This window comes from Harpegnathos saltator, unplaced genomic scaffold (genome assembly GCF_003227715.2).
Source record: "Harpegnathos saltator strain DR-91 unplaced genomic scaffold, Hsal_v8.6 scaffold39, whole genome shotgun sequence".
NCBI classification, from domain to species: domain Eukaryota; kingdom Metazoa; phylum Arthropoda; class Insecta; order Hymenoptera; family Formicidae; genus Harpegnathos; species Harpegnathos saltator.
In genome coordinates, this window is record NW_020230194.1 from 1,208,576 (window position 1) to 1,234,915 (window position 26,340).

General features: G+C 52.3%; 1 protein-coding gene across 2 annotated transcripts in view; it reads right to left on the reverse strand.

Moving 5' to 3' along the window:
* LOC105181748 (PHD finger protein rhinoceros) overlaps positions 1-26,340 on the reverse strand; it is a 291,086-nt gene that overhangs the window by 20,523 nt on the left and 244,223 nt on the right. For both annotated transcript variants that reach the window (XR_003113221.1, XM_025300857.1), the window contains exon 2: positions 4,293-8,368. Coding sequence is in view for 1 of the 2 variants with exons in the window: in XM_025300857.1 (XP_025156642.1) it covers positions 4,293-8,368 (4,076 nt within the window). In the remaining variant the exon portion in view is untranslated. The remainder of the gene's footprint in view (positions 1-4,292; positions 8,369-26,340) is intronic.

A 26,340-nucleotide genomic window follows, 5' to 3' on the forward strand; every position in this document is an offset into this window, starting at 1 on the left:
TAACCACCGACGGTTTGCGAGGAGACGCGGCTATTTCGCACGCGTAATGAGAGAATCAACTGGTATTAATAATAACACGTCGGGATAAAGTTATATTAATAATTTCCGAGATTATACCTCTGGTAAGACCCGAAGGGCAGCTCGCACGCGCAGAAAAATACACACTGCATTCTCAAGTAAATGTTGCTTGCTTCGAGTGTCTGGTAAGTTCACATTCCTGTGAATCTATCACAAATTTATCGTATATACAAAAAATTTACTCTAGATAAATATATCTGCATACTAATGCGTCCTGAGTCCTGGCGTGTCAGGTACTTTGATGAAGAATATCAAATGAAGGCAAAAGTTTAGTTTGCCTTTTTCCACATAGAGTCATAAGTTCTAACATTCTTGTAAAGATAATAAATTCCCCTTAAGAGCACTCGATAAGAAGCTTTTTTCACAAATTTTTGATGAGTACACTTCTCAACACATGGTTATCAAGAAAAGTGTTCTTCGGTGAAGATAACCATTACTTGAAAGAATAAAAGCAAACCCGAGCAATCACTTTTCTTGTGATATCTTTTCCCGCGTGCTCGGTCGATTTAACACAAGTAAGCTCTTTGCTGATCCACGATAATCCCGACCTTCGATACGATTTTCAATCGAGGACTCTCTCTTGGCAACCGGACGCGTTGAGTGATTCGAAATGAATGAAAAACTCGAGTTCGCGGTTAACCGAAGGAAGAAAGAAAAAAAAAGGAGCAGACAATTCGGTAGCTGTCCGAATTGTTATTACACGCGCTGTGTGTTCGCCGATATTGTCGCGACAGATGACACGCGTGATTAATCGCGCACGAGCTTGATTTACTACTGAGAAACGAAATTATCTCGAAAACATGCACGACGCGCGGACAATGCAAAATAAAATTCCACGGCGTTTTTATTGCGATATTCGCGACGACGCGCGCGTTATCTTGGCGCGAGTTTGTTTCGTAGAAAAGCACCTACGGCGAATAATCGCTCGTGTGTCATGCGAGAATCGTCAGGAAAGCGGATCGCCTCGCCTGTCGACGGTGAAATTTCAATCTCGGGGAACACAGCATGCTCGAGTTTAGCGTCGGGCCCCAGACGGCCCCCAAACGCGGCCCCGCCTATTTATTTGGCCCTTGTGCGCCCGTCCCTTTCTCCCTTCCTCCGGTCGTGCGGCTCTTTATTCTTTCTTTTACGTCCACGCGCACCTTTGTACCGCCATTCAGGTTTATTTCCATGACTGTCGGGTTAAATTTAAATTTATGCCTGCCTTATTATTTATGAATGTCTCGGGCGCGAAGGGATTTCGCTTGTGTCATTTCCGGAAATTGTGACCCGCGCGTCACCCCCCTTCCCGTGCCGGCGGTTTCGACAGCGAGAAGTTTCCGACTCGGACAAATGAAAAAGGAATTCGACCCCCGTCACTTGAAAACATATAATGAGATTCCGGTTGCGAGTTGTGATCGCGGAGATACGGTCGCTCGAAGTCTGTATTGAGTTTTATCAAATTTGCATTAATGTAAGAGAAGTTTGTACTAATATGGAAACAAGGTCGAAAACGAGAGTTTTTGCTCAGCGATTAAAGAACTTTAATCGAAGGAATGTTCTGTTAAAGATTTAAAGAATTCCCGAGGTATCCTGGCGAAGAGAAGCGCGCCGTCGACGCGATGAATAATAATTGAATTCCTGCGCGAACGTTCTCAATTTTCCGATGCAAGAGAGGATTTCCGACCTTCGATGCGATCTCCTCGCCGGCTGCCCAAGGAAAATTTCGCGGAAAGCGACTCATCACGGACAATGAGTCGAACAATTTTCGCATTATCCAACGGCGCATTAATTTTCCCATTACTATGGAGTCCCGCTCCGTCCGTCAGTTCGTCGATGCGATCGATCCCGTCTCGCAAACGGGACCTCCGAGATTATTCTGCATACAATGAACTTGTAGTAATTGCCTGGCCGGTGGGAGGGACGGGGGATCGTTAACCATTTCATGAATCATCGCGAGGCCTTCGCGAAGGAATTACTCGATGACCGCGTTTGATATTCATTCACGGCGAAGTCACGGCCGCGCTAATTTAGCGCGGGCTTTACGATTCGCGCTGCGGCAAAATTTTCCTCACTCTAAATATGGCGGTGTATCCTCTAATAGAAGGAGTCTCTAATTTTCTTCCACAGACCGCACACCGCATTCCGAGAGGATCAAGGAAGGAAAAGGAATCCTAGCTGCCGTTTGAACTTTTTAATTTTTAAAACTCGTCTTCGCTCCGTTTCTCCAATTCAATCTCGCCAATTGTTTCCAATCTAAATACGGCGTCTCTGATTTTCCTCCGCGGGTTGCACAGCGCATCTCGAGAGGGTTGAGAAAGAAAATAAAATTTTTGCTTCATTTCAATTTGAAATGAAAAATTTGTAGGATCCAATTCCGCGAATTCCACACGGAGAAAAATGTTTGGTTGAAGGGATCAATTTTCTGGCGAGGAATACATTTTCGAGAAGTCCTGATTGAAAGTCAACCACAAATCCTGATAATTTAAACCGAATTCTGATAACGTGGACCCGCGCTTCCGCATCGTTTATATATCATCAAGAACTTCGTTCATCCGACCTGAAACATTTCTCCCCGCGAATTGCGATAATTTCGCGGCGAAGGTAAATCGCGCGATAACGCGAGAATTCGTCCCGGGCGCAGCCGCGTGATCCTTCGGAGGGAAGGACCGCACTTTCCGATAATTGCGGCTCCGACTCGCAGCGTTCCGGCTCGCCTGATGACGCGTAATGACCCGTAACAATGACGACCCGACAATGGCCGCTCGGTCCTGCGCGATAATTATCAAAATACCGGCGTAATTCCGCGATGCCCGGGCCCAGCCTGGGAGATAACGAAACGCGAGCGGTTAATGGCCGTATGATAAATACCCGCGTGCGATGATAACCCCGGCCTCGCGACCGCGGCGTAACGGTACGTAAGTGGCACTGTTATACGAAAGGCGATTTGTGCAGCAGTCGGGCACCCTGGCTCGCGCATCGATTAAAAACGGAGTTAGCCATCGCGCTTTTCTCTCTCGTTCTCTCTCTCTCTCTCTCTCTCTCTCTCTCTCTCTCTCTCTCTCTCTCTCTCTCTCTCTCTCTCTCTCTCTCTCTCTCTGTCTCTCTGTCTCTCTCCCTCTCTCTCTCTCTCTCCCTCTCTCTCTCTCTCTCTCTCTCTCTCTACCGCTGTTCATCTCGTCGCCGAGATAATCTCGATCGCACTCGAGAGAGGTAGATCCTAGTCGATCCTCAATTAGACGATGCCGCACCGCAAGTTCAATGCCATTACCGAGCTACCCGACGCCCACATCTCTTGCCACTGAATTATTATCTCGCACTTAAAAACCGTAATTAGCTCCGTTATCATCACGCGCTAATTATCGCGCATCTTTATCGTCGCTTTGTCGATCGCCGTGGTATCTTCGCCTATCATCGTTTCTCTCTCGCTGACACTTCTCGTATGACTAATGCCGTTCTGTTAACATCTCCGATGCGTTTTTTCCGTTGATACTCTCATTAGTTTTCTTTCTTGCCGGGAAGTCTAATTTCGATTTTTTCTTCGAGATCTTTTTCAAGGGAAACCATTAAAATTAATAATATTCACAACAAGACACACGTTTATCGTACATTGGATAAAATTGAATCAAACTGCACATTATCTAAATCTAAACTAATCTTCGATCGGTCTTAATAGGATTATCGACTACGGAAAAAAAATTCTCTTCGACTTTCGTCTCTGCTCTTCCGGTTTATTCCTCGAGAGGCTTCCGTTGTAATTTTTTCAATAGCCATGATAAAGCATTTGTCGTGACTTGAATAAAATACAATTGAACAATTGAATTTCTATCCAATTCTAATCTAACTCGACCGGCAGCTCTCGCTGGCCTCATATAACATTAAAAGCAATTCTCCCGATTTTCATCTTCCAATTTTTCCAGCAACTTTCGAAAGAAGTCACGCTCATCACAATCTTCCGATCCCAGCGGAGAATTCGCGCCTCGCGAGAACCTCTCCGCTCGCTCGCATGCGCGCGCGCGCGCGCGCTCGTCTCCGACATTCAACGACGCGGAATCAGATCGCGTTCTCGATCGCGGCTGCGCGCGGAAAGGAGAAAGACACGAAATATCAGGGCAACGCGCGCGAGGTCGGCACGAAGCTGTCCGTCGGCGATCCGCATACTTTCTAATCCCGATCACCGCTCCGACCCGGTGAAACTACGCGCGGGCGCGCGACCTCAAAACCCCGAAGCTCACCTTACGATTCCTAAGTATCAGTCTTCTGAGTATGAGCCCGACGCCGACGGCGATGGGGAAGACGACGAGGGTGGCCAAGATGTAGCTGACCACGGCGACCGTCTCCTGGGTGGCGATCGCGTCGCCGTCGTGCCGCTTCGATATCACCTCACTGATGTTCATCGATTCGCGCGGGCTCACCGAGATCGGGCCGATCTCGAGGAACGTCCTGTTCAACCCGGCGGAGTACATCGTGCCGTTGTACTCCGGCAGGATCGAGTGGTGATATGACGGCCTGTACCTCGTCCTGTTACCGCTCGCAGGCGCGAAGGTGGACGCTCCCCGGGACGCTGGAGCGCTGGTGTCCTGCGACTCGCGCTGCTCCTCATGCTTGTCCTTCCGAGAGCTCGGCGGGCTCGCGGTGGGCTCCTTCGCTTTGGCGACGGTGGTGGTGGACGTGCTTCCGCCGGGAGCGACTTCCGTCGCACCGGCCAGCCTCGTAGCCGGCTCAGACGTGCTCTTCTTTGCGGGCGTCGGAGCCGCCGTCGCCTCGTCCTTTGAGCCGGAGCTCACCGGAAGCACCAGCCGTGGCCGCTCCGTGCCGCGGGCGAAGCCGTCCATCGGCCCGCTGCCGTTGAAGATGTCCGACGTGTTGTACAAGTGCATGATTGGCAGCACATCCTCGTCCTTGTCCTTCGACTTGTCCGACAGGTTGCGCGCTCGGACTTCCGGCGACCTCTCGCCGGATACGCGCCTTCCGCTCCCCTTTGAAGCCGACACGCTCGGCACTTCCGGCTCGCCGGTCGAGCTTGGGCTCGCGTCGACCGCGGGACCAGAGTCGTCCCCGCCCGGCGAAGCCGTTGTCGTCGGCGGAGCCGGCGTGGCGCTGGTCATCTCCTTGGCTCGGTACCTCTTCTGGATTTCCGAAGGATCCAAGTCGGTCGTAATGCCGGACGGCTGGTTATTCACCTCCCGCGGCTTCGAGCCGTCCGACGGCCTCAGGGTGGAAGCTTCCCCGGCGGTGGTCTTGTCCGTTTCCGCCAGTATCCTCGGCGTGACCGGGAAAACCGGCGCCGCCGGTGACGTAGACGTCGTCGACGTCGTGCTCATCGTCGTCTCAGCGACCTGCTCGCTCACTGCCACAATCGTCGCGATCTCTTCGCTCGTCGTCGTGTTCGCGTCACTCTCGCCCTTGTCGGGCGTCACGGTACGCCCGACGCCACCCCTGTCGGCTGCACTCGATGCGGTGACGACGTCCTCGTCCGCGACGAGTACGTCGGGCCTGTCCTCCTCCGTTGTCGCGGCCGAGTCTAAAAGCACCGACGGCTCGGTCGCGTCCATCGCCTCGCCGGTTGCGCTGGAGTTGCGGCTCGAGTTCACCATGGCTGCTGTCGCGAGGACGCTGCTGCTAACCGCGGTCGTCTCCTGCACACTGCTGTCGCGCGGCACTTCGTTCAGCCCGCTGGCGCGCGCGACTTCCGCAGGAGCCGGCACTTCATCGTCCGGAGCCTTGCCGCGACTCGCAACCGTCCTGTTGTCCGATCGATCGTCCACCACTAACACCCTGCCTACCTTGGCACCCTCGGGCCGCTCACTCGACTTCACCCTTCTGCTCGTTGGCGGCGAAGTGGACAGCCCACTCGGAGAAGTCAACACTCGACGACGCTTGCTCGCCAGCGGCGACGGGACCTCCTCGTGGACGGTCGAGCGCTGGTTCAGCACCGCGCTAGCGCTCTTCCTCAGGAATCTACGGTCATTCGCAACCTCTTGCTCGCTGATCTTCGGCTTGACGAGACTCCACCTCACGGAGCCTCTGCTGCTCGCGGCCTCCGTCGGCTTCGCGGGCCTCGACGTCGGCAGCGCGAGGCTGTCGTTCGGAGCTGCCTGCGCCGACCAGATCGCCCGTTGACTGGTCACGCGTTGCTGCTGCTGCTGCTGCTGCTGCTGCTGCACTTGCGGGACTACTTTCCTCGCTCGTTCCCCCACTAGACCGACCACGGCACCTGGCGACGTTCCAACAGTTGCGGCTGGCTCGACGGTCGCGCCAGCACTGAGTCCCGCCGGCGCTCGCGCCGGGTCTATACCGTCGCCAGCACGAGGAAGCAGAAGAGGAGAAGACTGCGGCGGCGGCGGCGGCGGCGGCGGCGGCTGTTGCTGTTGCTGCTGACGCCGCTGCGACGGTTCACCGCTCGTTATCTTGGCACCGCTACTACGACGACCTGCGCCTCCTTCTGTTTCTCCTCCACCTTCACCTTCTCCTCCTCTTCCTCCTCCTCCTCCTCCTCCTTCTCCTTCTGCTCCTCCTTCTCCTCCTCCAGCTCCTCGTTCTTCGCCGCTGGATCCAGACCCGGTGTAGTTGCGCAACAATCGCGTCACGTTGGTTATCGTGTAAGCATACACGTGTTGCTGCTGGTGCGCTTGTTGCTGCTGTTGCTGCCGCTGTTGACGACGACTGGGGGCGGCAGGTGCGACCGTGGTCGACGGAGAAGACGGCGATTTCGGGGCGACGTCGCTGGCGGCCGACACGCGAACCGGTCGATCCGCCGCGGGATCGACCGGTTGCTTAACGGTACCTTGACGAGCCCGCTCGCTCTCGATCGCGAAACTGCGCCCGAAGCTCTCGTCCGGCACGACGATCCGCAGCGTCGACGACTCGGCGCGCTGCGACGGGCTCGTCTTCGTGTCGGCGTCGCGCGTCGCCGGCGACGTCTCGATGATGTTGCTGTTGTTGTCGCGAGACCTCGAGCTGGCTTCTGGTGCTGATGAGGTGGTCACTTCGAGGTCACCAGTCGCCGTCTTCTGTTCCGGCGGCTTCTCCGCGGTTGTCGGCCCCGTCTTCGCTCCGTCGACTGTTTCTTCTTCAGCTTCCCTCTGTTTTTCGGTCTTGAATTCTGCGACGTTCCCGCCAAGGTCACTCGTTCTCTTCCGACCGCCCTCGGCGACTCCGCGCGAAGTGTCCGCGCGAGCCGTCTCGTCCGTCTTCAGCTCGCTCTTCGCGTCGCCGTCGTCCACGTTACCGTCCGCGGCCGAAAGCTGCCGCTGACGTTGCCGTGGAATCTGGGTCGTCATGCTCGGCTCAGCCACGTGGGCTTCGCTTCCTCTCTCCCGCGTGGCCCGGTCCGCGTGAGCGGACGGGTCGGCGCGCAGCTTCTCGTCCACCGTGTTGATCTCGCTCTTGGCGTCCGAGCCGCCGAGCGCAGGACTCGACAGGACGTTGCCCGGAATCACGTTGGACCCCACGTCCGCGGGCCTCGCTTTCCGGAAGTACAGTCCGCTACCTGAGCTCCTGTAGGAGTTCTTGATCCTGGACACTTGATTCTTCTCGACTGTGCGGCGCTCCAGCGCGATGTTCATCTCCTCGTTCACGATCTCCTCCACCGGACCGGCCGCCATCTGCGTGGCGCCTGGTCTCTTCGCAGAGTACCTCCTGCGCGAGCTCGCGACCGTCGACGTCGTCTCCACGGAGTTGGGGCTGGAGGTGTTGCCGGAGCCGATGCTGCTGCCGTTCTGCGCAGCGTCCGGCTGCAGCTTTTGGCCGAAGTACAGGAACTGCGACATGTCCTCGACCGGGATGTTGCTCTCCACCGGGCGGAAGTGTTTGTACAGCGACTCCGACATCGCCACGGTGTTCTTCCGTCGCGCGTCCGGCTCGTTTGACTTCTGGCCGACGGACGTGCTCGTCAGGGAGACGAGCTCATGACTCTCGGTGGTCATCGGCGACGACGACGAGCTGCTGTCGTTCCCGAGCGCCTTCCGAGGGGCTTCTTCCGCTTCCGACTCGATCGCGGTCTTTTCGATCGGCTTCTTCGGCGACTGGAGAGTCTCCTCGTCCACCGACGCTTCCGTTCGCGCACTGCTCACGTAGACGCCGTGCCGGGTCTCTTGGGTCTCCAGGATGTCCGGGAGATCCTTCGAGACGGCGTCGCTCGGCCGCGCCGTGCGACTCGGGAAGAGCCGAGGCGGCTCATGCGAACGTTGGCTCAGGATCTGCCGCCTCCTGGCCAGGATGTTGCGCAACGCCTGCTCGCGCTTGGCCTTCGACGGCATCTCCACGTGCAAGGACACGCGTCCTTGGCGCTGCTCCACGGCCGGTGCGTCTGCGAACGGAAATTATCGCGAACAATTAGCTGCTTTGGCCGACTATCAGTTGCTTAATTTGCCTTTAATTAGTTTATCTAACGTTTCATCGAAGATGAGACGTCCAGTAGCCGGCAATCTTTCGCCACTTTCGCGCAGATCTGGCCAAATCTGTTATCATTTTTAGCTTAAATTAATTTTTTCAATATTTTCGAAATTTCTCGAGCTTTTTGTTCGCTTCTTGTTCATTTTTTACCAGATTTTGACGTTAAAACGAGCTCGTTTGCTGGATAGTGAGCCGAAAGATTATTACCCAACGTCGAATGTAGAACGTAAAATTGAACATTTTCTCAACAATGACGTCAGCCATGTTAGATCCGCCATTTTGAATTTTACAAAATGGTTCTGATACATAATCGGCGACATGTGTGTGCAAGTTTCAACAAATCAGATATATATATATATATTTTTTAAGAAATTTTGTTTCAAATATGTGTAAAACGGTGTACTTGTGCGAAAGTTCAAAAATTTCGAAAAAATTGAAGGAATTAATTTAAGCTAAAAATGATAACAGATTTCTTCACATTTTGGCATAAAAAGTAACTATAAAAAATTGGAAACAAATATCGGCGTCTGACGTTCCCCGAGGTTCACTCGTCAGACGCGAGGAATCGGATTAATTTCCGCGCGAGATAATTACGCGCGCGGTTACGCAACGGTGAATTACGATTACCGTATCGAGGAGGAGGCGTGGTTTCTTCTTAACAGAGTGTGAACAACGCAGTCTGGTTTCTAAAATGCTAATTGACCGCATGTGGAACAATGACACGGCGAGCAGCAACAGGAGCGCGATTACCCGTCTCGGCTTCCGGCTCGTTCCGGCATCGTTCACCGGCGGCGCTAACTCGCCGGGAACTCTTCCGCGGATTAATGCGAGCGCGGGCGGCTCGCGTCAGCGTACGTACGCGAGCGGCCACGGTGAAAACCGGAAGGAGACCGACCGCATCTCCTCCTGAGCTTCCCCCCCCCCATGCCCCCCTCCGGCCGTCTGTCTGTGCTGCGGAGCGAGCGTATGAGCGCGCGTAATTAAGCGCTCAATTATAATCGCCGAGCGTGCGACGCGACGCCGCGAAAGAAATTCTCGCGCGGGACCTCTTTGAGTAACGGTGTACCTCTCTCAGGGTCGCGCGGTCCTCACGGCAGCGGGTTTGGGATACGAGAGGGCCCGGTACCGTTAGCCGCTCACGGCCCCATGTGTCCAACGAGCCATGTGTTCCGCCAATAATCGGCCGTCGCGATTGCAAGAAGCAGAGTCGAGCAGGATTCAAGTCGAGTGCGGCCGAAAACGCGGACGGTACGTCGCGCTTCTCTCGGTCTGTCGCAATCCTCTCGCTATATCGAGACGTCTAACTTGAGATTTCGAAACACTTGGTTCTCATTTTCGGCATGCTGCAGTTTCAATTTCCGCTAAAACACGGCGCTTCTTAACGCCTCTTCTCAACGCGTTTCCTGATTTGGCGTTCCCGTGTCGTCTACGAAATCTGTCATCAGCTGGTAACGCGTCATATATTTTTAGCTCTCGCTGCGACAATTTCGACGTAAAAATCTCTGGGTCTAATCGGCCGAGACACTCGATCGAATTTTCCGAGACACCTGATCCGCTTGCTTCAAACCTGATTCGATTCTTCCCCCGTCTCGACGCGGCTTAAGTCTCCAATAACACATCTCTTCAATGTCCGCGCGCGCTTCTTCTTGATTATGCGAATGTAATAGCTGTAATGGACCCAATTACTCCTCTCCGGTTCCTCTCTCGTGTAAACCGACCCGGTAAAAAATTTCGGATAAATGAACGATAATTTTCAGCGTCAAGTTACGGTCTCGCGGTCTTCCTTTAACCCGCTCGTACACTCGGACGGACTCCGCTCCTCCTTCCTCGTCCTTATACTTATGCTCAAGGATTCTTCCTCGCGGTTTTCTCATGCTACAATAACGTCCCGCCGACGACCCTATCGTGCAGATAATGGGCGTTGCTCGTTTCGCTTCGCTTCGGAAATTCGTCCGTACTGTAAAACGTCGGAGAACGCACGCCGTAATCTTTCTCTCTCTTTCCCCACCCTCCCCTCTCTCTCTCTCTCTCTCTCTCTCTCTCTTTCTCTATGTACCGAAGCATGTTCTACGGGGATCATTAAGAGCTCGCCGTGGCCGCGAGAGACTCCACGAAGGAGGATACATCGGCGCATCACGAATCCTACTCGCTCATTGTCCGCGAAAACGCGGCACGTCGCGCGCCGCCCGAAACGGCTCGGCCTCGAGATGAAGCCGGGGAACTCTCGGACGAGGCGATACAGCTGTAACGAGCTGAATTTACAGCGACGTAAAAGTGTCCGACCCTGTCAGCTCGTTAAAGGGGTCAACGCGCGCTACTCCGCGCGACGGTGAGAGGGCTTTTCGAATGATTCGCTAATGCCCGGCGATGAACGCGGCCAAAGAGACGGGAAAAAATGTGTCGCCGAGAATTCGAGGATTATAACGCGTGAGATACGATGCACCGCTGCTGGTCGACGGCCGCGTTATGCGTCGCGTTAAGTATGCTTGCTGAGGCTTCGAAAGAGCCGAAATTATGAACTCTCGCCTCGTCGGCCGCCCGCGCCGGCGCGCTCCGGCCATTTAGGTTGTTTAGAGACTTGTAAATATGGGCTTTTGCCTGTGAAAATCTCGACGCTACGAGATTTCGGGGTGATGGAGAAATCCTCGGGGAGGCGGCTTTCAAAGGCGGTACTACTTTATCTTAGCGATTTGGATACTTTATCGCGCGCGCGTAAAGTAACGCTCGCGTGAGAGGCAGATCGGTGGACGTGTCGCGCGGAGAAACTCGCTCCTGTCATTATTCGCCGGCCGGCGATTTAAGGTCGCTCGCGGACCGACCCTACGCTTTCGGAGGCGCCCTCGATCGAAACGGATATTCCGGAGGCGCGAGAGAGAAGGAGAGAGGAGGTTTCGCGTCGTGAAGCTCGTCGTCGCGCAAGCGGGAGCCCGCTTATAAATATACACGAGCGTCTCGCCAGCCTGAGCTCTGAATAATGCAGTCCACCTAATCTCGGCCGAAATCGCGGGAATTGTCGTCTAACCTTGCAACCCCTGTGTGGAATTTTCGAATCCCGAGCGGGCACAAAGTAGAGAATGTAAAAAAAGGTCGGAGAGAGAAGCAGGAGTGAGGGAAGAGCGATGGGGATACTTTTTTATCGTGGCAGGCGGGATCTAATCTGGAATTCAGCAACAACAAAACCCAATTTTCAACTTTGGAATTAAGCCATAAAATTCAGCAGCGGAATTCAACGATAGAACCCGGCGACGGGATTCAGCGATAGAATTCAGCGAAAATATTCAGCAACGGAATTCGGCAGGGGGGGGAAAAAAGACAGAATTCAGCAATTCGCAGGAGCAGCAACGAGCGATAACCAGAGACGCTCGAATATACCCTCGAAGATTGCTCTCGGCGAAGGAGAAATCGATTAGAGGTGCGCGATGCGGCGTTTCAGCGGCGATTTAAATTAGCCGACTCGAGGAGACTCGCGCGAGGCAGACGGTTGGAGAAACGCGACGCCGTCGCGACGCGAGTCCGCGAATTATCGTCGCGAACGTGACCGCACAGAGGATCGTAATATTTTATGCGAACACGTGTATGAGGAAGGTCAGTGTTGCTTCTGTTCTTGTTCCGCGGCTTCTTCCCGAGCCTTGACGGCCGCTGCCTGCCTGCTTGGCTGGCTGGCGGGCTGGCCGAGTGAACTACAATGCGGACACGTGAGATGACTCCGAGATGTGTCACACACTCGCCCGCGGGCTGGACCCACGAGAAGCGGCCCCAGATTCGCCGTGAGATGCGTGGGTCCGGGCCCCGCGTGCCGTTTCACTGTCCCACTTTCGGTGCGCGCGAGCCACGGTTCTTCTCTCCTTCGATCGATCGATCGTTCGTTCGTTCGCTCGCTCGCTCGCTCGTTCGCTCGTTCGTTCGTTCGTTCGTTCGTTCGTTCGTTCGTTCGTTCGTTCGTTCGTTCGTTCGTTCGTTCGTTCGTTCGTTCGTTCGTTCGTTCGTTCGTTCGTTCGTTCGCCCGCACGTACGTGCCTTCGTTTTATTACCGCAGCGGTTGAGTGCGTTCGTCGTGCGGTTTTAATGGCTTCCACGTAATGCGTCCCACGCCGCGCCGCGCCGCGCCGCGCCGGTGTGCTTCGCGAGAGGAATCGTCGTGCGATTGTGTGAAATTATCGGATGTCCAGGCACGTTCATGCCGAAGCTCCGATCGAGGGGGATAAAATAATAATAATGACTGCGTGGGAATTGACGTATTTTCCGCGAATAGCTCGTAGCTTCATCTGGCCCCTATGCGCTCGCTTGTCTCTCCGCGGTACGTACGGCGTACTTAATAACCGAGGCTTTGTAATCATATATTGGATGTCTCCATCAGTCTCTTTCTCTCTCTTTCTCTCTCTCTCTCTCTCTCTCTCTCTGCATTTCCCGCAAACTGTCTGATTCTTAATTTCAAGCTAATATTCTGCCCGTGCGGAGTCTCAAGCGAAGTAATTAATTAAGGCTCTCCTCTCTCGCAATCCAACGCAGCGCATGAAACAGCCAGAGGCGTCTCACTGACCCTTTGACACGCTGCTCGCGAGTGAGATGGCAAGGTAAAATTTGCGAGTGAAAACCGCGAGTCTAAAATCGCGGTGGGAAAGCAATCTGTATTCGTTTCAATCGTCGCAAATGTTTCATCTTTGGCGAAGAAAATAAATTCGTCGGATCGAAGGAACTCGCTTCATAAGACGCGGACGCGAATTCTCTTCGTCGACGGATCGCTTCTCCGGGACTGGCAAAAGTCCGCGTTGCTTACGCGATAAAGCTGACGCTTTAGCTCCCAATAAGCGCGTCGCGCGGATTGCAGGCGGGACGGCCGCTAGGACGGAAAGCGAGCCTGCAAATGCAGTCTCGTTAGGCGGATATTAAGGAGTAAGGCGGCGGTTGCGGCTTAAGGTGTCATAAGGCCCATAAGGCGTCGGCCCGTACGGCAAATGTGTCTCTATTACCGGCGTTATTTTGTAACATTAAGCGCAGCCGCGCTCCACGGTAAAGTAGCCGCGCCGGCTCGTCGTTCCTCGCCAGCTTCCGAAACATAATGCCACTTAGCTAAGCGTGATCGCGCGCGGATAAATATCTCACGGCCGCGGTCACCCTCGCGCCCTTTAACGGCCGTAAGGGCACACCGATCGCCGCACTCGTGGAGCGGAAGGTGTTAGACTTGAGCTGATGAAGCAATGAGGATGCCGCTCTTTCCAGAAGAAGGTGAGCAACTCCGACGGCGAAATTTCAGGCATTTCTTGTATCTGAGATCGTCTCAGGTTCATCTTCGGACGCTGCATAAATTGCTTCATCGGCTGCGAAGCGTTCGAAGATAAACTCGAGAATACGAAGATAAACGTGAGACTCGACTGTGAATACCGGCGTAGGATTCGACGGGTTGAAATTCTGGTTGCTCCATTTCAATCTTGCTGCACTATCATTTTTATCTTCTTCTAGGTAAAAGAGAGAGAGAGAGAGAGAGAGAGAGAGAGAGAGAGAGAGAGAGACACAATCTCAAAGCGATATCCCAATTGGCTCGTCGGTCGAGGTTTACGTTTTATTATTATACCGTAATTATTAATTACGGTAATTTGTGCGCGAAAGAGAACGCTGAGCGGTGGAAGGGAACGTTTCGTTTCTTATGTCCGCGAGATATCCCTCGGCAACTCGTCGGAGCTCGTCTTAATGTTGCATTATTCTTCGTCGAGCAGCAGAGGAGGAGGTTCCCCAATGAGAGCCGTTCGAGCCCTCGCAATTTATATGTCCCGTTTCGACGGGGTCGCTTTGTTGACTGGATTTTTAGGGTCGTGCTAGCCTCTCTCTCTCTCTCTCTCTCTGCCTCGCTCTCTTTGTCGTGTCGAAGATAACCCTCTCCGGGTTGCTTTATATCTATGAATATTATCTGCGGCTTTATTCACGGAGCCTCGGCCTCGACCGATGATCTCGATGTCACGAGGATTCGCGCAATGGCTCAATATTACGATGCGCCCCTGAGGGCGCTCGCGTCCCTCTCCGGATCGGTGATGGAAAAAGAGAAGCGGCGGAGTCACGATCGCGAGTGCTACCTTGAAAAATGCAGCCGCCGATATCGCGTTGCGAATAAACAGCATCGCGATTGACGATTAATCGCCGAGCGTGCGTCGCGATGAAGTGCGGCTAACACGATATCGTTACGCGATCACCGGCATGGCACGTATCGGCGTATGTCCGCGATGTAATGTTACGGACGAAGCGGCGCGGCGGTTACAAAACCGTATCTTTCGCATAATACGCTTAATCGCTCCGGAATAATCCGCAACGAGCGTAACAGTGTGCATGCTCCGCGTACGATCCGCGGATCGGGAAGTAGCATAGCTGAGCGGAATGAAAGCGGAAATGAGAGCTCGGGGGATCTCGTAAGATCCACCTAAATTAACCGAGGATCCGTGAACGATGAAATAAAGATACCGCGAGGTTTCTCTATTTACGTTGCCCAACCCGCGCCTTATTCTCTCGCGCGAGAGGGATTTTAACAGCGTTTCGTGAACACGAGAATCGAGTAATTACTTCGAGCTGATAAACATTATATTTTACTGTACGTGCAAGCACACACACACACACACACACATGTTTCACTGTTACTACCAGAACATCATTTAACGGGACGTAACGATATAAAAAGTTGGCGAAAAAAAGGAGAAACGGGCCGCGCGCCAGTTCTAATCCGGCGCACGAAGGTGCGCGCGCCATTCATAGCGAACAGTCGAAAGATTCGCGGCCGGATCGCGTGCGCCTTATGTAACTGTTTACGGCATCGTCGTTCCGGCAATTTGACGCAATCGTGGCCCCGCGGGATTTAATGAATCCGCGGTAATAATCCGGAAAAAGTGTGCGGACTGGTTGTGCGGCCGAGCAAACAACCAAGCCGACCGGTCGCTCGCTCGCTTGCATAGACCTGAAGAGACAGGCTGCGTATTCCCGTTGGAAAACTGAAGTTAGTCTTTGCGAGAGAGAGAGAGAGAGAGAGAGAGAGAGGGGGGAATGGAGAACTGCATGAGTTCGTCGTCCAATTGCCTGGTTAATATGGAGAAGGAAATAGAACGATCGCACGGCTCTTCTTTTCCTTCCGCCATGCTTCACTCTTTTTCTCTCTTGTTCCCTCATCGAGTCCTGCCTGCTCGAGTATTGTACGCGAGAATGCCGCCTGTCATTTTCGGTGACGACCGAACGCGGCTGATTCTTGGAGAATGGATGTATGATTGAGTCGCCGGAAATTTTCCGTCACTAGAAATCCTTACTCGCAGGCATCGCGTCGCAACATATTTGCGCGATCACGAATTGTTGGTGGAACGAGAACGAGGGAGAATAACAAGTGACAATTTCACGCTTCACGTCACAGACGACGCTCTGTTCGAACAATATCCGAGATGTCGTTGCCGTTGAATAATCAACAATCACGACGCGCAAACATTTACAAACAAGTACAGAATGCTCTTTCGAATGGCGTTGGCCGTTTTCAGATATCTTGAAAAATGGCGAAAGTACCTTCAGCGCGTATTTTGAAAAGCCTGTACTTCCGAGCCCTTTGAAGTACAAGCGATTTGGAAAGGAGGTACAAACGGATACAAACGATGCTCTTTCGAATGACGTTGGCCGTTTTTAAATATCTGAAAGTTGGGCGCTGGCGATTTTTTACCCTTCCATAACTTTTTAACCCTTTAGGTACAAACGAAATAAAATGTGGTACAAACAGGTACAACCGAGATACAAACCTATGATATAAACATTAAAAAAATTTTTTAAAGCTGGGCGCTAAGTTCACATCGGTTTCAAATATTGCTTTATGACTATACGTACCTACTTTTATGACCTCATCCCTTTTTTTTTTATAGTAGTTTTCCTCTAAACTTCTCACGAAAGCGTTCGTCAGTCTCCAGTTGTCTTCCTTCCCGTAAGGAACACCTCCCGTTCCTCTCGTAGCATATTTCTCTCGTAGCGTATATTTAAAAAAAAAAAAAAATATATATATATATACATATATTCGAATAAACTCGTCTCTCTATAAAAAGTGTCTCTCCCCTGTTCACGAAGAAATTATTATAATCATATTACGTTTCGAACGTGTAACGTCGGAACGTAATAATGCGCGATCGCGCACCCTTTGGGCCTACGGCCGCCCGCTCGCCGGCCAGACAGCGCCCCCGCGGTAGAAGCAGGAAATGCGCGGCGATCCGCCGCGTGTGTTCCGCCGCGACCGAGAGGAGAACACGGCCCGACAAAAAGGACCGTTTCCCGCCCACGCTTCCGCTACCACGCGACGACAAATCCCCCCTTAATCCGGCGTGATCAATGATCTACAACAGCGGGGCCCCGAGGTACGCGTGCGAGCGCGAGCATGTAGTACTCTTCCTGCATGCCTCGCATGCGATTGCAAATTGCAGCGCACGTTGCACCCTCGCACACGGGGGGACGATGGCGAACGAGGCGACAATTAGTCACCGCTCGGCAGGACGCGCCTTCCCCTCCCTCCTCCCTCTCTTTCTCTCGTCCTCTCTGGCTAGTCCTCTCCTTCTCTCTCTCTCTCTCTCTCTCTCTCTCTCTCGCTCGTCCTCCGCGATCGTACCTCGCTACCACAATAGATGAATCGCCGATGCGCCTTGGCACTCTCTCGCAAATCGCGACTCCTCGGCAAAGGGGCGCGCCGGAGCGCCGCGAATCCGCGGTGTGTCGACGAGTTTTGTGCGTTCCTCGCGACGACGCGAAGCATTACTCGTGTTCAGTGCTTCCTTTTGCATATTATTAACGTCGAGTAATTTCTGTCACGAAGCATTATTGCGCGAGCATAACGAACGCCACAAAGTCGCCCCCGTCGCCCGTGCTGGCTGTCCGGTTCCGACTCTCTTCGCTAACATCGGAAAAAATCGAACAAAGGAACAAAGGGCTAGTGCGCGAGCGTCAAACGCGATCGGTTCCCGCCTTCGTCTCTCTCTCTCTCTCTCTCTCTCTCCCTCTCCCTCGACTTTTTCCCGTCTCGCACAGCGCGGCTGCCAGAGGTATCTGTTATTTTATACGAGGGCACACGGAGGCATCGTTCATCTTCGGGAACGTATTACTCGCACGAGTCGAGAATGTAGTATAACTGATTACAGGTTCACGACGTGGAACGTCGAACTCACTCGCAGCAAGGTCCCATTATTTAAAGCTAGCCAGATATCATCTGGGAGAGTCGTCTGCTCCGTGAAGGCGTACACAGTCACGGCGAGCGCACAATACGCTCCTTCGATGCGAGACCGAAATAATGTTACCGCTCGCGTTCGCGTTCGCGCTCGCGCAAGCTCGGTCAGCTCGCCGTTCCGTTCGTACGCGTGATGCGATATCGCGTGACAATGACGATTTCCGATTCTTCCGTCAATGCTCATTCAACTGTTCGGGGTTATTGACAGATACGTGTACGCTTGATGTTTACACATAGATATTTATATTTATTGCAGAATGTCGGATTAAAAATATGAAGAGTATGGAAAACATTGTCGCGGAATTTATTCGAAACTCTGTGTCGTGTGATGTGTCTTTATTAAATGTTAATAAATTATTAGCAATTATTGTGTAGCATAGAATTTAGTATATTAACTTTAATAGTTTAATAATTTTAGTGATCATTTTAGTAATAATTTCAATAATAATTTTAGTATAAGTTTAGTAAAATTTAATAAATCATTGTACAATATAATAATTGTCAATCAATTACGTACATTTGTTTCATAAAAGTAACTAAACCGATTGTAAAGTTTCCATCGTCGATTGTCTCTCACGTTCTGCGTGAATGATGAAACTCTGAGTCCGAGAACGTTTAATAACATTTACGATCACTAAAGATTGACCTTAATGGTCATGGTCGCGAATAATAACCAGCCTCCTACCTCCTATCGGCTAGTCCGATTTTTTCCGCATCGCGCGTCAGATACCATCCTGCTCGCCTAACGAATAATTACGAGAACGCGCGCACGCGGATGGAGACGAGCGGGCATGAGAGAGAGAGAGAGAGAGAGAGAGCTCATGCGGAAGGACATTCCGAGGAATTTTGGGTACGACGGTGTGTCTCTCGCCGTGTCTCTCGGTCGTGCACCTGAACGCTCGGATCGACGGCAGAACGACTGACTCATAGATCAGCTTGATCGACGATCCGCGCGCGCACGCGCGCGCGCGCTCGATCGCGAATTACCTTCTGCGTCGATCGATAGCAACCGTGCGCGCGCCGGACAGCTGTCCGTCAATTCTTGCCTTCGCGGTCTCGCCTTACCGTAAGCAGGCAGAACGTGTCGCTTGTTCTACGAAGGAGCTTAGCGAGATGTATGTCCGCGATACTCATTTTTACCCGCCGATCGACACGCGCTCTCAACCCTTTCACCCGTAGCCGACACCTCGCGCGGAATGTTCCGAATAAGGCGGCCTCTGCGGCTCGTGCGTCGGATGCTTTCAAGCCGATATTTCACCTAGGCTTCTTATCTCCAAAGATGGACGCAGCTCCCGACGTGGTATGTTCCAATGTGTATAATCGTGGCTCATTATATTTTTGGATTTTTTTTTCTATGGCTCTCTCTGTTACTTTTCTTACATATTGTCCACGTATCGTAGAGCACTTATAGGCGCGAGCATCGCTTTAGGCTCCGTCAGTTCTCCGTCCGAAAACGTTCTTCGCTGCCTCTGCATTGAAGTATTCGAAGTATCCGCTACCGTCACAGTTCTTTAAAAAAGACTCGTCGAAGGATTGACAGGCTCCTCTCTCTGCTGCCGTCTGAACGAGCAGCGGTTAAGATCCAATCTTAACCGCTGCCGAAATAAAAATGACCAGTCTTCCAGCACGAGCGAATATTCAACAAATATTAACACGCAACGTGTGGATTTTTTCATTCAATTTCCAAGCCTGCAATTGGCACATTTTGCGACTGCGACTGCGAACGAATCGGTCTGAGATTCGGAGCCGATTAATTTTCAGGGTATCCCTCCGCGCTTCATCGTCTTCGCGCTGCGTCTCAACGCGGCGCAGCGCGATTCCTGCTGCGCAGGAAGAAAAGGAATCGATTATCGTGAGAAGATCGCTCGAGCGTCTGCGATTATGCAATCGAGCGCGAGACGCGCAGGGAGCAGGAGGAAGATTCGAGACGCTGCGCGCTACTCGCGACGCGACGCGAATCTTCGCGAATCCCGCGCGGAATCGCGCGCGTGCCGGCTCGCGATGTCGGTGCGAGTCGTTTGCCTTGTGTCCGTCTTTCGTGAAGCGTACATCCGTTTCCGTCGGCGATCCGCGGAGGCGCACGGAGGACACTCCGGTCACTGAGCACGCATAATTCCGCGGTAATTATATAACGGACCGTCGTCTCTCTCGCGCGATCATCGGCGACTGGTCGTCGCCCGGCCCCGGATTGAAAGATCAAATGCACCGAGCCGCAGCTGAGACGCAATCGACGCGTCTCTCGACTCTCGGTAGCGTCGCGCTCCTCGCAGAGCTGAACTTTTTCTCCTCGCTCGTGCGTGCGCGCGTTAATGTGATAAATATTAATTAGCTGGTCGCGCGCGCGCGCTCTCGAGACCAGACGAAGCGCGGCGCAAGGTAAACACCAGACGACTTATGGCACCGTAGATCACCTCTGATCGATCGTAAAATATTCCAGAGTGCTCACGTCCGTGGAGCTCGGAGAGTTCTTCGCAGCCGAGAGAGCTCGGAGCGTCCGCTTGCTGTGGACAAATGCACGAGAGAGAGAGAGAGACTCACGGTCTTCTTTAAATATCGAGGATCTTAGAAATATCGCGTGTCAACCTCGAAGGCGGTAAAACTATCGCCAACAATGTCATCGTTTGGATTACGTTATGCCTTCAAAATCAGTCGCTTCTGTTTGAGATTGAAGGAACTTGACGAGGAAGCGAAGTTCTTCTCTTTTTAGCTGAGAGAGTTCAAAATGTTTACTCGATGTAAACAACTGGGGGAAAAAAAGCTTAGGCTCTTCTTTAAATATCGAGAGTCTGAAAAATCGTGTATAATCTCACGGACGGAATAAAACAGACGCAAACAGTCATCTCGAATTATATTCAACATCTTCAGGTGGGAACAAGCTGCTCCCGCTTGAAAAATTGAAGCAACTCGGTGAGGGGAACGAATTTCTCGTCGAATCGAATGTTTTTGTGACTAGCCAAAAGTTCTCCTTGTTTTCTTTTTCAGCGCGAGCAATGACCAGCCAAAGAGAACGTGAGCGCTTCGCTCGCCCGAGTGTATCATCGAGGACCCTGATTTTAATTTGACGATGACGCGGAGCTCTGCGAGCGAGGTATCTCATAATTACATTAGCAGGAACCACACGAGCGATATTTGAACACGCATAATTGCCGAGTCACGTGCGAGAGCCATGTGTTTGACGGCGCGATGATACGCGACGGATGATGGGAGCCGATCGAAAATTCAAAGGCGACGAACGAGGAGCCGAGAGCAGGCAGGGACGCTTCCTGGACCACGAAGTGATGGTCGAGGGTCACGGTCGACCCCGCACGTTCCGCATAAATCACTCACAGCGCGAACACAGCGCGATTAATCCCAGGTAGCGCGCGTGCGCGCGATTACGCGTCGAAGATGGTATCAGGCGCGAGCGGTTCGTCGGCCGGTCGGTTGCGTAAACACGCGACTTGCGAGATCCCGCATAGGCATTTCATCAAATTTTCTCAGAAACGGCGGTTAAGAAAACAGACGTGCAATAAGAATGCACGCATCTCCCGAAATAGTTTATCGCACCGAACGAGAATTCCGTTCTTTTATTCCAACACGAGTTCCCTGTCTGAAAGAGAAATGTTTGCGCTCTCCCTTCTGAAAGATGAAATCGACATATCTTTTTCTGGAATTGAACAGGAAATCTTTTTTTTGTATCAATCACTGAATTTAATAATGAATAAAAATGGGAAGAAATTTAAGACACTTTAAACATTCTCGCACTTTCATCATATCTTAGCAAGTTTTATTCGAAATGCTTCACACGTTTCTGTTCAATTGTAATATAAAAAAAATATCTTTTATGAAATGAAATAAAAAATTTAATAAGATCTTTCATTAAAAAAATACATATTTTTATAGAATTGTATATTGGATGTATTAAATCTCTCCGCCATTCGGAATCGTCGAATAGCTCGGACTCGAAGAGTCAAACAGCTAGGATTCAGACTCGAATCGAATCTTACCCGATATGACCAGATTCAATTCGACTTCGAATAGAAATCGCGCATCTTCAGCGCAAACGAGAGGCACAAACTACGCTTTCGGAGTTGCGGTAAGGACGGGCGTGTAATCGGCGAAATCGCAGCAGAGGGCAGCGGAACAATAAGCGCGATTCCGTCTCGGGATCGCTCCGCGGGACCATTTCGATTATTCGCATGTTGCGCATCGCGGATGCTCCTTGCTCCGTTCGAAAGTCCGCGCAGCTGCGCGCCGAAAGGGGAGACTCTAATCTGCCGGTGCGATTACCGATTTCCTACACGAACGATATTGCTCTGCAATCGAGCGACGAATGGACGAATCGGCGCGCCATTTTTCTTCGTCCGCAACGAACGATCCGCATTGATGATGATGAAACGGGAATTACGACGATTACGCGTGCATTGCTCGGGGAGTCTTCCGGCACCATCGGCGAGGATAACTCGCGCGTACGATTACGTGCCGAAGATGCTATCGAGCCGAGTCGTTACGTAAGATTTCCAGGGACGCACAATGGTTAGCTGGATGTTCCATTAAATCGTATGCAGATCTCGGCGAGAGCAACAATGGAACGCGGACGGTCGGATCGGCACTCGCGAAAAGTAGCCGGACGGAACGCTTCCTGGATCGGGGCGTGCGATCGCGTTGCCGGGAAACGAAGGGGTCGACGTGATTTCGCAGGCGAGGAGATGCGAATCGCGTCGGGAAAGATCACCGGGAACATTCATCGTTGAGTGAGCGTAATCCATCCGCCCACACCCGATCGGACAGCCGCAGTGGAAATTTGCGATTTCAAGCAACTGTCTTTCTCGCAAGGAGATAAATTAATTTCGAGGAAGATCATTTTATTACAAAGAAAATAAAATGTTGTACCGCGCTTTATGACAGAGAGATGGTAAATATTATGAAGGAAAAAATTGCACGCTGTGCTTTATATTAAAACTTTCTAACAATATAATCTAACAATATACTGGATTGTGCAATAAAAGAGAGAGAGAGAGAGAGAGAGAGAGAGAGAGAGAGAGAGAGAGAGAGAGAGAGAGAGAGAGAGAGAGAGAGAGAGAGGGAGAGAGTAATTTCGGATTATGAGATGAAGTGATACGGCTGTATTTTGACATCGCAGTAATTTTACGAAACAATATACGTGCCGCTTTGATTTATGATCTCTTGCCATCCTCGCATTGCTTCACGACATTAAAACGGCATAGTCTAACGGCATATCATCGTTCCATCTCACTTCGAAAAATTCGGAATTACTTATTACACAACCAGGTATAAATGGAAACATTTTTAGGTGCCTTTCTAAGGCGCCTGCATTATAGCCGTGGTCGTCATTATATACACATTGTGCCCGACGAAAGGTTAGACACGAAAATTGAAGTTGCCGAGCCGGCGGGCTGGCGCGTTCGCAGGATTTCACGCGAGAAAGAAGAAAGAGGAGGAAAAATCCGCGCCTCGCGTCTCGAGATAAGTGCGCTTGAAACGCGCAAAGATTCCCCGCTCGGCGATTAACTTGGCGCGCTCTCGTCGCGGTTATCGCGCTTCTCAGCACCTTCGGCGCAACAACACCCACATGAAACTTCCGATAGAGAATACGCTTGTTATACCTTTAAAATAGGATGGGTAATATATAGCGCGTAGGGAGAAGGGAATCACACACACACACACACATGAGGCTCTTGCCTCGCACGCCCGATCGGGCCTCGATACCTCTCGCGAAGCCTAACGAATCGCGCGCGCGTGTAAGTAGCCGCGGATAATCCGCGCCGAACGCGCGCTCGCGCTCGCGAGAAAAAGGGAAGAAAAACACGCGCACGGTAACGTACGAGAGCCCGAGGGCGCGGGTGATTGAATATAAATCACATAAATTGCGACGCTTACATATACATCCGGAATTAATGCGCGCGTTCGTGATTTAACGTGTTGCGCCTTTCTCTTTTCTCCTTATCTCCCTCCCCCTCTCACTCTCTCCATCTCACTCTCTCTCTCTCTCTCTCTCTCTCTCTCTCTCTCTCTCTCTCTCTCTCTCTCTCTCTCTCTCTCTCTCTCTCTCCCCCTTGTCTCTCCCTTTCTCCTTTTCGCGACCCGTAATTGACGTGTTATTTCCGCATCCACCGTTCGAGGCGAAAATTCATCTCCGCCGCTCGCGATTTATCCCGGAGGATCTCGAGAGGCTGCCGCGTATCGACTCCCTCTTCGTCTTTCCCGCGGAAAGGGGCGCGCGAGATCACGATCAAGATCATTGACTTCTTCCCGCCGCGAATGTAAGGCGATCCCGGCTCCGCCGCGAGACGCTCTCCTCCGCTACGATCTTCCGCCGGATATCACGCGGACACGGAGAAAGGCGTGCGCGAGGTTATTATCATGGTCGTGCATCAGCGGGACATCACGAATCGCAGGGTATCGCATTTTCTCGCCCGTCCCCGAGTCTTCTACAACGGCCGGACAACGGTTTTTTTCGCTTTACGCGGGGAAATGGCGCGCGCGCGCGCGAGTAATAGGCGAGTCCGGTCGACGCGACGGGGTGGGTCGGGCCGGTCGCGATGCGAGAGGTCGATACTCGGTCCAATTTAGATCCCGCCGATTCGCCGGCGAGATGAGCGAGCCGAGATAGAGCGCGTGTTTAATATCGATAGATTGAGCGCGTGGCGGTCGCAGCCAAGTGGCGCGCACAATCGCGAAGGAATGCGCGTAATTGCGCACACGTGCGACGCACCGCCAGGCGAGCGCGCAGCGCAGCGCTCGGCAGGTGATGCTTAAAACACGTGGGATACTATATAATTGATAAGTCGACGTCTCACTCGGATAAGTGATTTAAGAAGTAGCCGAGGCACCGCGTAAGCGCGCGCGCGCGCAAGAGAGAGAGAGAGAAAAAGAGAGTCGATAATTTCCCAGAAGCGCGAGTGACATCAGGCAAGTAATATTCATTCGCGGATTAACGCTGCTACGACGTTGCGACACGCGGAGTCGCGCCGACGGCGATCGCGAGATGCGTAAATCACTTTTTCAGCGCGACAGCTACCGGAACCCGCATTGGGAAGAGTGAAAAATAAGCGACATGGAAACTCGTATTCGCTCTCTCTCTCTCTCTCTCTCTCCTCTTTCTCTCTTCTCTCTCTCTTTCTCTCGCTCGTCCTTCTGGACCCTCGTCTAAATTAGATTAATCTAAACGATAAGAGGAATGCTTCTAAGGCTCCTAGATGTTCAATCAATGTCGTGATCAATCAGTTATTCAATGAATAACGAGAGACAACAGCTCGAAAGAACAAAGGATCGATGCGAGGCTGATCGATAATGCGTGAATCAGAAATGTAATTTAGTGAAAATAATACTGATATTCTGATCGTTAACAACGGAGAGGACGGTAGTCATGATTTGGTGGCTGTGATCGTCGGTGAATTAAAGGATACAATTAAACGGTAATTCAAGCCAAAGTACCGGTCGTTCAGTCGAAAGGACACTCATTCACGCGTACTCAAAAGTATAATTAAACTTGCGTTTAATCGGTTGTTTTTTCTTCAATCCGTTGATGAAACCTGAAAGTTGGAATGAGCCTCGCGTTATTTCCGTCAAGGAGATTAAAAACACCGAAACCTTGTCCTATTATTGCCTAAATTGTAGTCTTCGTTTGCACGGTATCTCAGCGCATCTTGGCTCACGTTGGCGCATCCTTTTCTCCGTTATTGATCACCCAAAGGAGTCCGCGCGATCGATCGTCGCGGGCCGCGCGTATACGCGCCGAGAGTTTACGCGCGACGTCGCCGCGCGTACATCGATTTTTCCGTCGGCGTCGCCGACGTGAACGGTAGTGTATTTTACTAACATGTCGCTGTTTTGCATACAGGAACGACCCTCAACAATTACACGGCGAGTGTGCGGCTGGCGGTATCGAGATGTAGTGCGGCATCGGTCGAGGGAAAGGAAGAATTATTTTCTGCCTGGTACACTCACTCTCAAATACACACACACAGACGCGCGCGCGCGCGCGCGCGCGAGCGAACGCGAGGTTACGTATACCACATCGGGTTTATGCTGAAACGCACGTTCAAGGCTACCCAGCAAGATCACGGTCGCGTCGTCCAGTGCCGGACAATCGCCATCAGTCATCGAACGATCTCCCCCGGCGCGGCGCAGCGCGGCGCGGCGCGGCGCGGCCGCGAAGAGTAATGGCGAGAAAAAAGCGGCGACACTGTATGTCCCGCGATCCGCCGGGCATACATCACTCGACAGCAGATTTGAAAGTAACGAAGGCTATATCTTACTTTAAGGATACCCCGAGAGACGCTGACCCGACCACCCCTCGCGTCAGCGCACGTCGCGCGTTGTCGGCCGCTGGAAGTCTTATCGCCGACGCGGCGCGGCGCGGCGCGAATCGTCGTGTTCGTTTCGCCCACCTACGCGTTCATCAATCGGCAGTCTGCTCTGAAGGATCACGTTGAGCGGCGTTTAGCGGCCTGAGGAACCCGCTGGAGACGCCTCGCGATGAGCCCACTTTTGCACGAGGGGGCGAGAGGGATCGCTTGGTTTAGCACGATAGCGAGCGAACCAAATGTGTCTCGGCCGAAGGAAACGGAGTTTCGGATCCTTCTGGGGTAAGTCCGGTTCTACGTGGCGGAAAATCTCTTCTCCTTCGAGCAGGATAAGCGTGTGGCTCGTCCGTTGGCAGGTTG